The 15,319-nt window shown below is 35.4% G+C and overlaps 1 protein-coding gene and 1 non-coding gene across 2 annotated transcripts; one reads left to right on the top strand and one right to left on the bottom strand.

The window, feature by feature from the left end:
- Nucleotides 1–371: 371 nt before the first annotated feature.
- LOC149836005 (RNA-binding CRS1 / YhbY (CRM) domain protein) lies at nucleotides 372–6,339 on the bottom strand. Its single transcript, XM_090010748.1, has 4 exons — nucleotides 5,864–6,339; nucleotides 5,675–5,749; nucleotides 780–977; nucleotides 372–696 (listed from the first exon to the last, which is right to left on the bottom strand). Exons 1-4 carry the CDS (start codon nucleotides 6,305–6,307, stop codon nucleotides 643–645), a joined length of 771 nt encoding a protein of 256 aa, XP_089866874.1. The 5' UTR covers nucleotides 6,308–6,339; the 3' UTR covers nucleotides 372–642.
- Nucleotides 6,340–6,410: 71 nt separating this feature from the next.
- On the top strand, nucleotides 6,411–6,482 carry TRNAP-CGG (transfer RNA proline (anticodon CGG)). Its single transcript has one exon. It is a non-coding gene; the product is annotated as a tRNA-Pro (tRNA).
- The last annotated feature ends 8,837 nt before the right edge of the window (nucleotides 6,483–15,319 follow it).

The following is a 15,319-nucleotide window of genomic DNA, read 5'->3' as shown; positions in this document are numbered from 1 at the left end:
CGCTTCACACACTTCGTATTACTTTTTAACGCTTTCATGCTTCCCTTCATGCATCACTCCCCTTAAACATGTCCGATGGTTTGGCTTCCTTGATTAGACAGCTTACATGATCTCATCATCCTTGATGATACTATAGATACCTAAACACTCCAAATATTTCCGATTGCTTGTTTATGAAACATAAAATAAGCATTGTAATAAAGACTTGAAAAACACATCTTCTATATTCTATTGGTTAATGAAGAAAGGGCCTGATACAAGTACTCCCTTACAAAGTAAGCTCCAAGATGCAAACCCATTAAAGATGTATATTTTGGCTAGACACCCATCACAAAATGCGATCAAATGGACCCATTTGTATATCAAAGGTGGTCGAGATAATTATGATATTCGCTTGACCCATGCTGAGAAAAAGTTGTTTACAATTCGATTGCCCACTGTTTCAACTTTCAATTCATTTTCAAAAAAAAATCAACAACCAAAGCAAGCAAGAAATGGAGTACTTGAACAGCTCTAACATATTTTGCATGTGGAAATCTAGTCTAGGATCGCTCTTCACGTACTCAGTATAGACCAACAAGCACAAAAGAGATCATTCTGTCAGATCCTTGCTCACATGACTGAAAATAACATAATGCAGAACTAGACTTTGCTTCTGTGGCGCCATCGCCCGGTTAGCCCTGGCACTTGGCTCTTCTGTTTTGAAGAGGAAAACAGAACACGATTAAAGTGAAGATAACCAATTCTAAAAGGAGAGTAGATCATGATTCGGAAAGTACCAAGATGCCAGACTTTGGGATGTATCTTTTCCGGCCCACATTGCTTTGCTTCTTCTCTGCTGCCTTCAATTTGCTGATACTGGGCCTGTAAAGAATCACCGTACGACCAATCTGACCAACAACAACAGAACTTGTTGCTTCCTCTAATTGCATTATAACATCAGTCAGCTCCCCAGGGCAACTACTATGTACTTTGAGCTGTGAAGAAGAGTATACAGTCAGCAAACCAGTGCATGTTGGGAAGTGAAGCATGAAGCAACATCAGAAGCAGAAGTGGAAGCATAGGTTATCTTCAAGAGAAAATAGAGGAAGCGTAATTATATATTTTGGAGTCTATAAGCAGAAAGACGTGATAAGACATAGCAGGAAAGAAAGTCGAAAAAAAGGCGACATTAATGTTGCAACAAGTGAGCTTGTAATAAGACATAGCAGGAAAGAAAGTCTGACAGCAAGGCGACATTAAGGTTGCAGCAAGTGAGCTTGTAAGGAGCAGTCACAAATCTAGCTGATATTTGGAATATCGCCCGAAAAAAGCAAAATATTACTAAAACGAGAAATAAGCATTTTTTTATATTTACATGAAAAAAACACCCATAGGATCAGAGACGTGGCTGCGATGGCTCTGCCTGCCGTACTTACAGTCACTGTCGTGGCAGCATAAAACTCTGTGGGCTTACCCCTTGCCCCGAGGGAGTCGCCACGCTTTGGCTTGCACAAAGGGTGATGGCCATGGGATTTGAATCTAGACTGCCTGTCTAGCGGCCTAGGCCCCATCTCACTATGCCAAACCCCTTTGGGGAGATTTTTAAAACATCACTATGTTTCAATTTCTCGCAATTATATCGCGACTTCTTGATAAATATGCAATAAAATACAATGTTAATTTTGTCATGGCCCTCAAGTTTTTCACGGTTCTCAATAAAGAAACTTGAAAATGAAAGAGATTTTGAATTAATTCAAAAGCAGCTTTCCTTTCCTTTTTTTGTTTTCACGGTTCCCAGTAAAGGAAAACATTCTATTTGTGAATGAAAAGGAGAGTATGGGAGGCCTTTTTAGATCATTATGGGGTTCTCTCTCTTCTCCCTCATTGATATGGGACTAAAACGTGTCCCTTTACATGAACTACAACACATCCTAATAAAGCAAAAGCCTTACCTTAAATCATAGTTAGATTATAATAGAATAGAAAACCTCACATTTGTTCCTAAATAAGCAAATCATGATTTTAATGAATTTGTAAGCAACTATATTTTATAAATTTCAATGTATTTAATAAGTTTTTAAATATACTTCATAATTTTTAGATCATGAATGTGCCAAAAATTTTCCGATATTTGTTCGAGAAAAACATGAAATTTGAATTTCTCCCGAGATTTTCATTTGCCGAGAAAAAACCGATAACAAGATTTGTGACTATGGTAAGGAAGTGGGTTGATAAGACGGCAGAAAAAGAAAATCTGACAGCAAGGCAACACTAAGGTTGCAGCAAGTGAGCTTGTAAGGAAGTAGGTTGACAAGCATAAGACAATAGCAGAAAAGAAAGTCTGACAGCAAGGTGACATTAAGGTTGCAGCAAGTGAGCTTGTAAGGATATGGGTTTCCCCTTTGAGAAGGGAGACATCATGCATAACAACACAAATGCTTTAACATGACCGGTTAATATAGAGATCTCAAAGAAGCAAGCACGCATCAAAAAGCAATATTGATTCTTTTCTACTTTCCACAACTTTACATGACTGCTTATTTGTTGCAATAATTGGAACCGAAAAACAACTGGCCTTCTTTTTGTTCTTTTCATTCAAAGAAGATAAGAAGCATTTAAAAGGAATCACCTGCAATGAACAACAAAAAACAACATAATCTATCCTATATTTGCTGACCATGACCAAAGCTTCCAAGGCTGGAAATAACATTGTAGACCCTAAGCTTATGGCCTGTTCAATCACATTTGCATGAAATACTCACCACAACAACATCAAGAATTATCTCCTTCCACTTTTGGATGAATTTACCCACATTGCATACCATGAAGCATGAAGACCGTAGAGATATTAACCATGGAGATTTAGGTAAACATAATCTTGCATATTGTGTTTACACTTTACAAGCACCATTCAATGTGATGCCTTGGTTACTGAATACCATGATACCTGTGATCATGCTTGGTGACATGATGTGTGAAAACTGCAGGAGTAGGTCATGGACTAGAAACAAGCAATTGGCTTGCCCTGTACAAAAACAGGAATAAAAGGAGCTACAGACATTGGTTTGACATGTTTGACATTTCTGCTAGGGAACAACCGATGGTTGAAAACTAAATTTGAGAGAGAATATTTTATCAAGAACATGAGTTAAACCACATTTCTGTTATACAGATAATACTTCATACTCAGTATATCGGTCATCGGCATTGACATCTTACATCATTTTATATTTTACTATTCCATGTGTACCTTTACCACATAAAAGACTTTGTACTTAAATAAATCCAAAAAAGAAGCATTACAAGTTAGTTAAACCAGGGTCACCAAAAGTGTAACCCTTACTTGGAAAGTGTGTTCAACTTTAGCATGAAGCCAAGCACTTTCAAAGTGCTACGGGAAGCATCCTTTCCACCAGCCTTTCCAGTCTCTACTATGGGATTTTGCATGAGAAGACTCCAAAACACTTCCCATGTTTAGCACATGCATTCTTCAAAATTTGGCATGGATCGCTTCCTAGTTTACTTTTCACTTCCAGCTTCACATGGACTTCAAAAGTCCTAACTTCTTGTTTTTGCTTTCCTTATCACCTCCTCATTCCATTCACTTCCCGGAAATCTTTGGTTAAGCACATAGCTCTCACATTTATTTAAGTTCAAATAACTATAGTTTTTAGCCACGATCTTTTTGGTTTGTCATATTGTGCTAAAAAATCAATTTTAGCATGTCAAAACAAGATAAGCTAACTGAAACTAAGTAACAAACACTAGACAAGTGAAATGGTTGCAGATTTATGACATCGTGATATAAAGACATTTTCCCTGCCACAATTCTCATGTCACATGGCCTTTTCCCATGTTTCATGTGTATATGGTAGTAAAGTAGCAGTAGTCATCATCATCATCATTGCACAAACAACAAGAAGGTAAGCTTCAAAATGACAACAACAACAAATAATCAACAGTTCTTTATTATTCTAACCATGATTTTGTGTGTGCCTTTCAGCAAATAAAAGGGATAAAGAAAATCATTTGACTGATCCTTTCAGCATTTGTTCATAAAACTCAAAAAAAAAAAGATATACAAGAGATGATGGCACTACGAAACCTCAAAGTGCCTTCAGTATTCTGCAAGTAGTCTTCTATTTGAAGAATACAGAAGGCACTTTGAGGCTTCATACTGCTATCATCTCTTGCATATATCATTTTTCTACTGAAATGGTTTCATCCTATCATTGCTTGATGCCATATTTGGCATTTCCAAACAGCTTATGAATACATAGTCCCTCAGTCCTTTGCATCAAATTGTTGAAAACTTATAAATGCTAGAGAGAGGCAGTTCACATGAGGAGTTCACAAGATCTCATCCCTGGAGACTGAGGCTAGATGCTCGATAAACAAGATTCAGTGTGTGAATGAATATAATTAGGTAAATCTTGATGGGTATCTTATCCCACTGGTCAACTTAAGGGCTACGTACTTGTATGTCACAATTTGTATGCAGGAGATACAAAAAGACAGAAACACAGAATGAGCTGCTCATTCACCAAGCAACACTCATTGGGTCTCAAAGACAGTCTAATTCCATGTAAATCTCAGCCATCTTTTATAGTTAAAACAGTACCTTTAACCTATAGTTATTTTGCAATACCAGAGCAAGACATAGTGCACAAACTCTTCGTTAAGATTCTTCTTCCAAGAGCATTCTCCAAATGTTATCAGTGTCATTCAGAAAGACAAAATGGATCAAGGAATTTTGTAAGGATGATGGATGTTGTGTTCTTAACAAGGAAAATTGACTTGCATTCTGTGAATTAAGCAAGCACAGTTCCATCCTTCTGCCAAACTCCAACATAAGACTTTTGACCTCACTCCACCAAGCAGTTGAATGGAGAAGACAAGAAGTGCACATTCCAAGTATAAAGTTGAGCATTATTTTGGGTTCAGAATTGGATTATACTACAATCATAACTCAAACGCCCTTCCACTTTCAATTCAAAAGAATTCCACATGTTCATCATCTCAATATTTATACCATCAGCAGTTGCATGCAAAACGTATAAAGCAGTTATTGTCATGTTCGTTATTGTTTCAAAACAACACAATCTGTCACCTTACAAGAAAATTTTCTTCGAGTACCCGATGGAAGTGGCTGCTCACGTTCATCAATCCTTCTTGATCTTCCTCCACTATGCTCCAACCTTGGGTCGTAGGTGGATGATTACAAAACTGAAAACTTTACAATGTTGCAAAAGGTCTCGGGGAATTATACCTATTCTTGGACTGGACGAATCATCCAAAGAGGATTGTCCAGCCATAGCAAGAGTAAGAAAAGCTAAACACATTTTATCACAACCTTTCATAGCAGAAGTATTTAGTGGTTCTACAAAACCATATGCTAAGTTTCGATGATTCGTTCACTAAAACATTATCTTATCATACCATGAAACAAATTAAGTTTTCACTCATCATCATGAAGAACTTAACATGTTAAAACCCACAAAAAAGAGACACTGAAACCAGCATTCCTGTAAAATTTTCAATAATTCTAAAACAATGTAAACTTATCCACCAAAATATTCATGTGCTCAGTATAGGAGAAAAGAAAAACGCTATGGACTTGCAGTTTATGCGACAGTAAACACCAATAAACTCAACAACCACAACAACATGAACATGAGATACGCCAACTTGCCTTCAGAAGCTCATTAGCTTCCAGAGTTTCAACAAAAGACGCCGCCACCGATGCGGTCACTCCGGACTTCCCTACCTGAAGCAGAGGGTCGCACAGAACCAAAAACCCCGTCAAAATAAATGAGAAGAAGAGAAAATTAAGCACTGCCCACGTGAAGTATTTCTTGGTAGAGGAAAGAAAGGAACGGACTTGTTGGCATTTGAGCTTCTTCCCAAGGGAATGAGCATAGGCAGCGAGTTCCTTCTTATCCTTAACGGTCAGAACCGGCAGTTTGCTTCTGTCTCTGTTGTTGGTTGCTGGTGGCGCTGCAGGAGAATGGGTGGTGCTATCCGGGACGCCTTCCCCATCATCAGCAAATCCTTCATCAGCTTCACCATCATCATGAAATTCTTCATCTTCACCGTCATCGTCGAAGATGGTGTGCAATTCAAGAGTGCCATTCGGCTGCTGGGGAAGAGTGGCATGGGGACGAAGGAGAGAATTAGGTGTTCGGGCGGTGAGAAGAGAATTTGGGAGGTGGAGTGGAGTGAGGGGAGAGTATGATGGTGGTGGGAAGGAGAAGAGGAGATGGAAGGATGGAGTGAGGCGGAGGGAGATAGCGGGAAATGGGAGCAACCTAAGAAGGGTTGCCATGGTTGGAGATTCCACCCTCCCCTTGCCAGCAGGTGGGCGAAGGTATAGGATCTAATATAATCTTTACCAAAAAAACGCTTTTCAAAACGTTTAGCAGCAAAGCGGGCGTTTGGTCTAGTGGTATGATTCTCGCTTCGGGTGCGAGAGGTCGCGAGTTCGATTCTCGCAACGCCCCTTTTTTTCATATCCCGCCTTTGCACTTTTTGCGTCTGATTTCTGCTTGAATACTCTCGCAATATGGTTTCTCTCTTTCTTTTCTGAATGTTTTTGACACCATTCCTGTATGTGAAAAGGAAGCAGGTACATACGTATGGGTGAGTCATTTTGGTGATTTTATTTTTTTTGTGTGTGTGAAATCTGACCATGTAGGTGTGATTTATATGCTTAATTTTGTAGGGATCTCTTGGGCTGTCCAAATACCATATGTGAGCAAGTTTTCTTAAAGCTTGAAGATCATTGGTTTTATATTTTAAATATTCAAAGTTCAAAAAGTTGCATTTTTCTGTCAAAATACGATTGATTCCTAGCAAATAGACCATGCCAAATACATCACTTATGATTGTATTCACCTACTCCCAACTCTCTCTCTCTCTCTCTCTCCACTATATATATATGGGAAAATACATGGTGGCTTTGTACAATGATACCATACTCGGGACACACTTGTTTGCATAGATCTAATCATCAACTGGTAAATTTAATCATGTTTAACAAGATTTATTTAGTATATTAGAAGGTTTTATATAAGATTTTTTTTTTAGACGGTTCACAATTCATCAAAATAAGGGTGGTTTAAAAAGGTATAAACTGTCATATTTGAGTCAACTTTAACACGTGAAAATAATAAGTAGAATATGTTAAAGTTATTCAGCGATTAGATTTTGCTCTTGGAGCTTAGATGTATACCTTGATTTACATAGATCTAAGTTTCAAAAGCAAAATCTAATAATCATTGGATCATTTTTATTATGTTTTATTATTTTCATGCGTTAAAGTTGACTGAATGTGATGTTTTATGTCATCTTTAAACCACTCTTGTTTTCATGAATTGTAGGCCCTTGATTTTCATCATCTTAAAAGGGAAATTTTATGGTGTATTGAACATGATAAAACCTTCTAATATAATAAATAACCATGCTAAACACAGTGTGTGATTGGATTTATCATGCGGTGGCTAGATACGTAAAAAAAAGGAGTGTATGCCACCATATTTTATTATCGTCAAAGACCACCACACACACAAGTTCCAATCTTTTGAAGGGAGCACAAAACTTTTAAGTGAGCAAAGCCTACTTCTAAGCCAATAGAAAGTGATGTTCTTATCTCTTTATTATTGTTTCCAATTTACTCACACCCCTCCGAGTTCAGCTATGCTCATGCCCTATGTCATCCCCATAGTAATACCCCCATACATGATCTCATTAGCACAAAGTTGTTTTGATCAAATCTGACCACACAGAAGGATTCAGTATAGAAATCGACCTTGGGATTGCATTTTTTGACAAGAAATATGATTTTTTAAGTAAAAAATAAATGTTATGTTTATAGCCATTGATTTTTTTATCACTATAAAATCCTATCCAAAGGTTAAATTATAGTTATTTAAATGTTAGTATTCACTAAATGAATCGTGTAGATCACAGCTATGAGGTTATATTTGATCAAAACAACTTGTGTCAATGAGATCCTAAAATGGGGTATGAAGATAGACATGAGTGGAATTGAATTTCATCCCTTTGCTCTTTCTCATCAAGGCTCTGTTTTGAAGCAGGGCACTCGAGCTGGAGGTGGGAGGGCATCATAGACAATTAAGTGATGTGGTAGGGCCCAAAATAATTTTGACTGTGTTTGCGAGAAGGGAGTGGAGGGAAGCATGAATATCGTAATTAGCCAACTCCAAAATAATTGTATTGTACAACAAAAATTGCGTGTTTTCTGAAATGCCTAATAATTTTCAAAAATCTACTTGATATCCAATTTTACAAAATTTTTATTATAAAAAGACTTTTTTACCCTTTACACAAGCGAATTTTCTCCATATATGCTAACTTTCTCCCAAATATCCAAATATGTGAATTTTCTCTCACACATTTACTAATTTCCTCCTGTATGTGCCCCTTTGTGCGATTTTATTAAAAGACGACTTATAAATTTTGGGAACATTTGCAACCATGAATTGAGAAGGTCTCCAAAATGTGCACACTTTTTTTTAACTAAATATTCTCATATTTGTGAATGTTCAGACCTTCGCACACGAATGTCATGACCTTCGCACACGAATGTCCTAACCTTCGCATGTGAATGTCCTCACACATTTGTGATCGTCCTCGTATGTGCCCCTTATGCGATTTTAGTAAAAGAAGTTCACATGTTTTGAGAACCTTTGCAACTCATGGTTGCGAATGTCGTATTGTATTTGTAAATGTCAAGACATGACAGGCAAAGGGCCTCATGTCTGGTATTTGCAAAAGTGTTGTTAAAGGTAAAAAACCTTTAGTAGCGACCAGTGCTTAAAGCCTTTAAGAGAAAATTTGTATATTTAAGAGAAAATTCACATATTTAAGAAAAAAATTACATATTTGAGAGAAAATTCACATATTCTCATAAGAGAAAATTCACATATTTGAGAGAAAAAATTGCATATGTGAGAAGAAGTTCACATATCTAGAAGAAATTCGTTTGTATGAAGGGTAAAAGGGTCCTTTGACAGTAAAAAAATTGTGAATTTGAATATCAGGCATATTTCAAAAATTGTAGGGCATTTCAAAAAATGCATCAGTCTTGGCATACAGTATAGCATTTTTCAATTCTAGAAACTTCAAATTTCTAGTCTCCTTAGAAGGAGGAAGTATTTACGATTCCTTGAATCACAAGGATTACTATGGATCCTTGATTTTCTAATGGTTCAAATTTTTTATAGCATTTACCTCAGTAAATCGCCTATTAATCATGTCTCTTCCCTCCTTGGTCTATATATATGACTTTCCTCCATGCTGCACACCCAAAGTCTCTTCGACATTGTCTTTCTCTCTCATTCTCAATTTGAAAAGGAAAGAGATAACACATTAGGCTATGCTTGGTTTTTCCTTGTTGCCTTTCTATTTTTTTGAGTGTTCATTTGTTTGTGTATGGTTAGAATCTGGTTGTTATGTATGTGATTTTATCCTCCATCTGTTGAAATCTTTTGGGTGGGGAACATTGTGTTCTTGTTTTTTTGGCTTTTGGTTTACCTGGTTTTTCTAATATTTGGTCTTGTATAAAAATGAGAATTTTGTAGACATTTTGTTTGTGGGTTGAGCTTATCTTTGATATTGGTTTAAATATGGACTTAGTTTTATTTGTTTTTTGCTTCCTTCTAAAGGATGTGGTCAGCTACAATAGCTCTATTGTGAATTTATATGTAAATATTATGGTCTTATTATGAATGTTGGTTTCAATTTTTCTTTCATGTGATGAATTTGTTAGATTCATGATGATTTTTCATTAGCATTGCATCTCCGACCTCCTCAAGCACTAAAAAAATAAGACCCTCCTTAGACCCAATCCACCTATAACCTTAGTAGGATCTGATGTCCTAGCACCAATTAGAACAGTTAGGCTGATAAGGGACAGAGTGAAAGATGTGAGATAATGATGTCCATGCTAAGGTTGACATAGTGGTGTGCCGAGAGGGTATTACTTGCAGGGAGCTTTATTTGATAATATTTAGCCTATTTTTTCCTGAGCTGACATATGAGATATTTCTTGGTGCTATTGATGTCTATGTGGATATGTTTTATGGCATTGCAGCTGGTGGGCTCAACTGTCTAGACCCATTGTTTTTCCTAATGTATACTTTCCCCACATATTACATAGAGATCTTTGATAGATTTCCTACTGAGTTTGCATGCACTGGACGTCATAATTAAGACAAGTATGAAATAGCCAATTATGCATAGAGGGTATTGGATGATGCACTGGGTTTTGAGTGCACCAAGCTAACAAGGACAAGCACATGGTTCTAGCTAGAAAGGAAGGGATTTTTTAAGCTTAGCCTTTTATTTATCACATTATTTACTTAGAGAATAAGACATTTAACTATAGTAAGAAATAAAGCTCTATTTTAATTTGTTGTCATTATATTTAAAAAGGAAAAGCTCTAGTTTTTTAGGGTGCTCATATATCAAAACGTAGTCTTTACATTGTCATAAGCTAGTGGACATGAAGGAGCATTTTTTCCCTTGAGGATGAAGAGCAATATTTAAACAATTAAAAAATTTATGTTGTAAGAGTAGGTCAAGATAAGTTCTTTTGAATTTTTATTTTTTAATAATATAACATGACCTTATCTTTGTGTTTGGCAAATTTACAGATGTCTCACCTTAAATTTCATCAAAGATGACAAATAGCTTCTAAGATTATCATAGTTATGGCAATGGTTGTATATGCTATCATGGATTAAGTCATTGACACGTACATAAGTCGAGAGCTTGCACGAAATAGGGACATATACAAACAACACTACATTAATAAAATAATTAGTGCAGGTGATATGACTTGTATCAACCAAATTAAAATAACCACATACAACTTGTCACTTATGCTATCTATTGCATGAGAAAAGATTATTATCTGATTCAAGGGATATAATGTGGGAAGAGCAAGTAGTGATGTTCTTACACACTCTCGATTATAATGTTTGAAATCGTGTTACAGGAGGACACCTTTTCAGATTTGGGGAAACAATTACTCATTATTTTCATATAGTTTTAAATGCATTACTACAATTATATATTGATTTTTGTAAAACAAGATACTTCAGAAATACCACCAGAAATTTTGGCTAATCCAAAATTTTATTTTTTAAGGTAAAATTTGTTATTATATACATTGTTATTTGAATTCATTAAATAAAATTATATATCATAGTTTAAATTGATTGTGTATAATGCAAATAGGATTGTATTGGAGCAATTAATTAAATACATATTCCAGCATCATTTCACAACATGATCATCCCAAATGGTGATATTGAAATCATAATATAACATAAAATGTTCCTGGAGTTGTTTCTTTTGACATTAAATTTCAATACATATTAGCTGATTGAGAAGGCTCTTCTTATGATGGTAGGGTTTTGGGAGATGCTCTTTGTAGATAACATAAACTCATAGTTCCTCTGTGATAAGTACAAAATCCATTGTAATAACTTTAGGGTATTTAAATCATTTGCATTTACATCATATCTAAAATATATTAATGCGTAAAATATGGAATGCAGAAAAATACTATGTAGTAGATGGTGGTTTGGCTATTGTTCCAAGAATTCTAGCTCATTTTCGCAATGCACGCTATTGCTTAAAGGAATTTAGAATTGGTGGCCCTGCAATTGACGTGGATGAAATGTTCAACCATTGTTATTCTCAACTCTATAACGTTGTTGAAAGTGTGTTTCATGTCTTAAAGCAATAATTTAGTATTTTAAAAACAATTTCTCATTAATGTATTAAGACACAAATAAAAATTGTGTTAGCCTGTTGTGTCTTACACAATTTCATTAGAAGTATGGGAGGTGATATATTTGATAACCAAAATGTTAATGTTGTTAAAGACATAAACAACGATAAAGTACATGAAAATGATCATGAGATGAATGAAATAATTTTAAAATGAACTTGCATAAAAGATATGGGATGATGTACATCTTAATAGTTGAAAAAAGATGAATAAATCATCGTCCAATAATATGATTGTAGACATCCCAATTTGTTACCTAGTTCTCATGTGTCAAGGGTCATATTTCAAAAAGTCAGTTGCCCCAAGTCTTTTTAGTTTACTCCCAACTTTCAATGTATTTTTGGCCTATAAAACAATATGCTCAATATTTTTATCCAAAATAGAGTTCAAACTTGAGAATTTCAACTTTCTGAAGAGATACAAATCAAGACATTTTGATATCGCAATACAAAGTTATAGCCAAAATAAGTTGACTTGCCTAATAAAAAACTCATTTTTAGGCAGGATCCACTTTGAGTATGATTATCGAATTTAAAGTAGAGGATATTAGCTTTCCAATGCATCAAACCACACCTTAAAAGGAAGCATGGTTACAGAGTTATAACCAAAATAAGTCAACCTATCAATACAGTCAAGGTCATTTTTGTTTGATGACAAGTCAAGAAATTTGACTTATTGTTATACCCAATTTTTGACTTGTCAGCATGGACTTCCAATTGTCATTAGACAAGATTAATTGTCATCCAACAGGGATTCAAAACCATGATTTGTCATTAGATAACCCACTTGTTGTTAGACATTTTCGACTTGTCATTAGATAGAAAGTTTCCCATTTTACCCTAAGGTACGTGTAGAAACAAGGATAAGACATATCCCACCTTACAAAATCACAAAAACTTCATGACTAAGCATTTTCTAAACCAAAACAAGTCCACCCAGCTTGCCTTAAACTCATTCTACCTATTTACCAAAAAGTCTTTTAGTATAAAACCTTATAGCTTAGGCCAATCAAAGCACAATTGTTGTATAGCAGTTGGATTTGGACCATTAGGTCAAAAATCCATTAGAACTGGACTTCGAATTGAAGCCTAGAGTCCAATATCTAGCCTAAACTCTATGAATAGGGGCTTAACCCCCTTATTCATGCATTTAAAATCGGAGTAAGGAAGCTCTGCTACACTAAGAGCCCACTTGAGCCTAGATTGACCCTACTCTGCCAAACCAACTAGTTCTAGGTCAACCTCCAAAGCCTACTAAGTCCATTATGTTAGACCTAGGTCCACAGAGCCCCAACCCTATGGAAGCTCTGTTGAAATCATGTCATGCTCACCAAATCATTTAGAAGGGCTACCTAAGCTTGTGGTGAGTCAATATTTCCTTATTTTCCTTTATTTTTCTTATTTTAATTGGATTCATTGCATTTAAAATAGTTTGTCTAACTATTTTCATTATGCCTTATTTTTCATGTTTTTTTTCAGCTTCGATGGTGTCCCACAACACCGTGGTCTCGTGTCTTATTTTCAAAAGTCCACTGGAAGAAACACACAACTTGAATACGTGAAGATTCGATTCGAGGCGCTATGATCTTGTTTGAGTTGATCCCTCACCACTTAGGGAGGAAAGTCGTCCAGCTTGAAGATCACACCCAAACTTTCAAAAATCTAATTTCAAAATGTTATTTATTTTGTTTAAACCATTTTTTATGAAAAATCCATACATCCACAATTTTTCGTTATACTCGGTGGGACTCAATGTCTCCATCAAAGTCGTTGAGGGTTTGGATCTGTTTAGCATATTCAGGTAAGTCATTTTCCAACCTTTTTCTACTATTTTGTGTCAGCGACCGTGCATTATTTTTGAGGCGTTTGATGGCTGATAGGGCTATGTTAGATTTTTTTGGTGCATAATAAAAAACCTTTTAAAAATCCCTCTTTTCTACATAAAAACCATGAAAACAACCTTGTTGTCCTAGAAGTTTCATGATTAGTCCTTGTTTTAAAAGGGATATCTCAGCACCAACATATCCTTTTTCAATGATTTTTCTTTCATCTTGGATATAAGTTTACAACTTTGCTTTTTGGTGTTATGCCAATAATGATTTCTAAACCCCTAATATTGGCATTGGAATCTAGACTAGGATTTTTGGACTGTGTCTAGTTTATTCTTCACATATTTTAGTGCATATATATGCCATATCTTTCTCATCGAGGATCGGTTCCATGATCAATCTTTTTGTTTAGAAGCTAAAACCAAGATAAAGATCTTTAATTTTTACTATTTGTTTTGATTTTGTCTTTGGCATTAGGTTCTAAGCCTCAAACAAAGGAACAAACCCTTAGAACTCATAAAAGACCTAGTCTTTTCCTGCTTGTAGTTGCAATATCTCAATGATCTGACATCGACTTGTGCCAATTGAAAGCTTGTTCTTTTTGAACATTTATTTTTTTGTGCACCTTTTTTCTGAAAACCCCTCTATCTGCTTCAAATTAGCACCCAAACAGGAAAAACTGGTTTAAAATTTTGTGTTTTCCCTCCCAGTCAGTCTTTGATATTTTAATTGTATCTATGTGACCCGGTGTCAGATCAGCATAAAAATTGTTTTTCCTGACTCCTGAAATGCCTGTTTTAATTTTCTATTTTGAGATATTTTTTTGAAAACCAATATTTTTTCATCAAAATTGCTCCCCAAAACAGAAAATATTGGTTTGGGTCCCTTGTTTTTCTTGCATTGTGAGGTTTTGCGGGCCACAACTTTGTCGTTCGACCTCTGATTTCTTTGAAATTTATGGCATTCAAAAGCTATCCAAGTTTAGTTTCTAGTTTTTGTGTGTTTTAGCTTAGAAATCCTTATTTATGAGGTTTTTTGGTATTTTACTTAGGATAAAAATCCTAAGTTAGTTGTGTTTGTGTGCTTTATGCTTAGTGTAGATTTTCCTTGATTTGTATGTTAGAACTTAAAAAATCCTTGGAGAATTTCTTGCCACGTAGTTTCTTAAGAAAATTAGAACCTCCAACAGGTTAGAAAAGTCATCTTGCTTGAGACATTGTATGCATCATGTTTTCTTTTTTTCTTTGGATCTATTTTTCCTTAAAATTTTCTTAAAGCCTTCTCTTCTATGTGTGGATCTTTTTAAAACTCAATTCAGTCATATCATTTTGGATTTTTTGATCCCAACACTTGTACTAGAAACAAAAGTTTGGGTATATTGATGATGAAACCTCGTAGCCAGATACCTTGATCATGCATACTCAAAACTAAAGTTCAGGTATATCTATGAAAGGTTCAGAAAGAGAAGCCACACCCATTAGAACCCATTAAAGAGGCCATACATATATGTGGCGTTTGAGGAGATTTAAGAATCCATTTAAAAAAGAAAATGGATATGTGTTCTAGTTGCTCTTGTTTGTTTTTGTAATGGAGACCGAAAGGCCAAGGATTCAATGAAGAATACCTAAATGAATCATCCTAAAAATTTGGGTAATCCAAAATGAATTATGAATCCACTAGTATGTACT

This window comes from Nuphar pumila, chromosome 6 (genome assembly GCF_984573655.1).
Source record: "Nuphar pumila chromosome 6, dmNupPumi1.hap1.1, whole genome shotgun sequence".
In the NCBI taxonomy this organism is placed as follows: domain Eukaryota; kingdom Viridiplantae; phylum Streptophyta; class Magnoliopsida; order Nymphaeales; family Nymphaeaceae; genus Nuphar; species Nuphar pumila.
The sequence above is the reverse complement of the archived record's forward strand: the minus strand, read 5'-3'. Positions and strand labels throughout refer to the sequence as shown.

Excerpts from the sequence above, each read along its gene's own strand:
- LOC149836005 (XM_090010748.1), bottom strand. The coding sequence starts at position 6,307 with ATGGCAACCCTTCTTAGGTTGCTCCCATTTCCCGCTATCTCCCTCCGC. Across the intron at positions 978-5,674 it reads AAGCTAATGAGCTTCTGAAG|CTCAAAGTACATAGTAGTTG; the intron begins GCAAGTTGGCGT and ends TCTTCTTCACAG. Across the intron at positions 697-779 it reads TCCCAAAGTCTGGCATCTTG|AAGAGCCAAGTGCCAGGGCT; the intron begins GTACTTTCCGAA and ends TCTTCAAAACAG.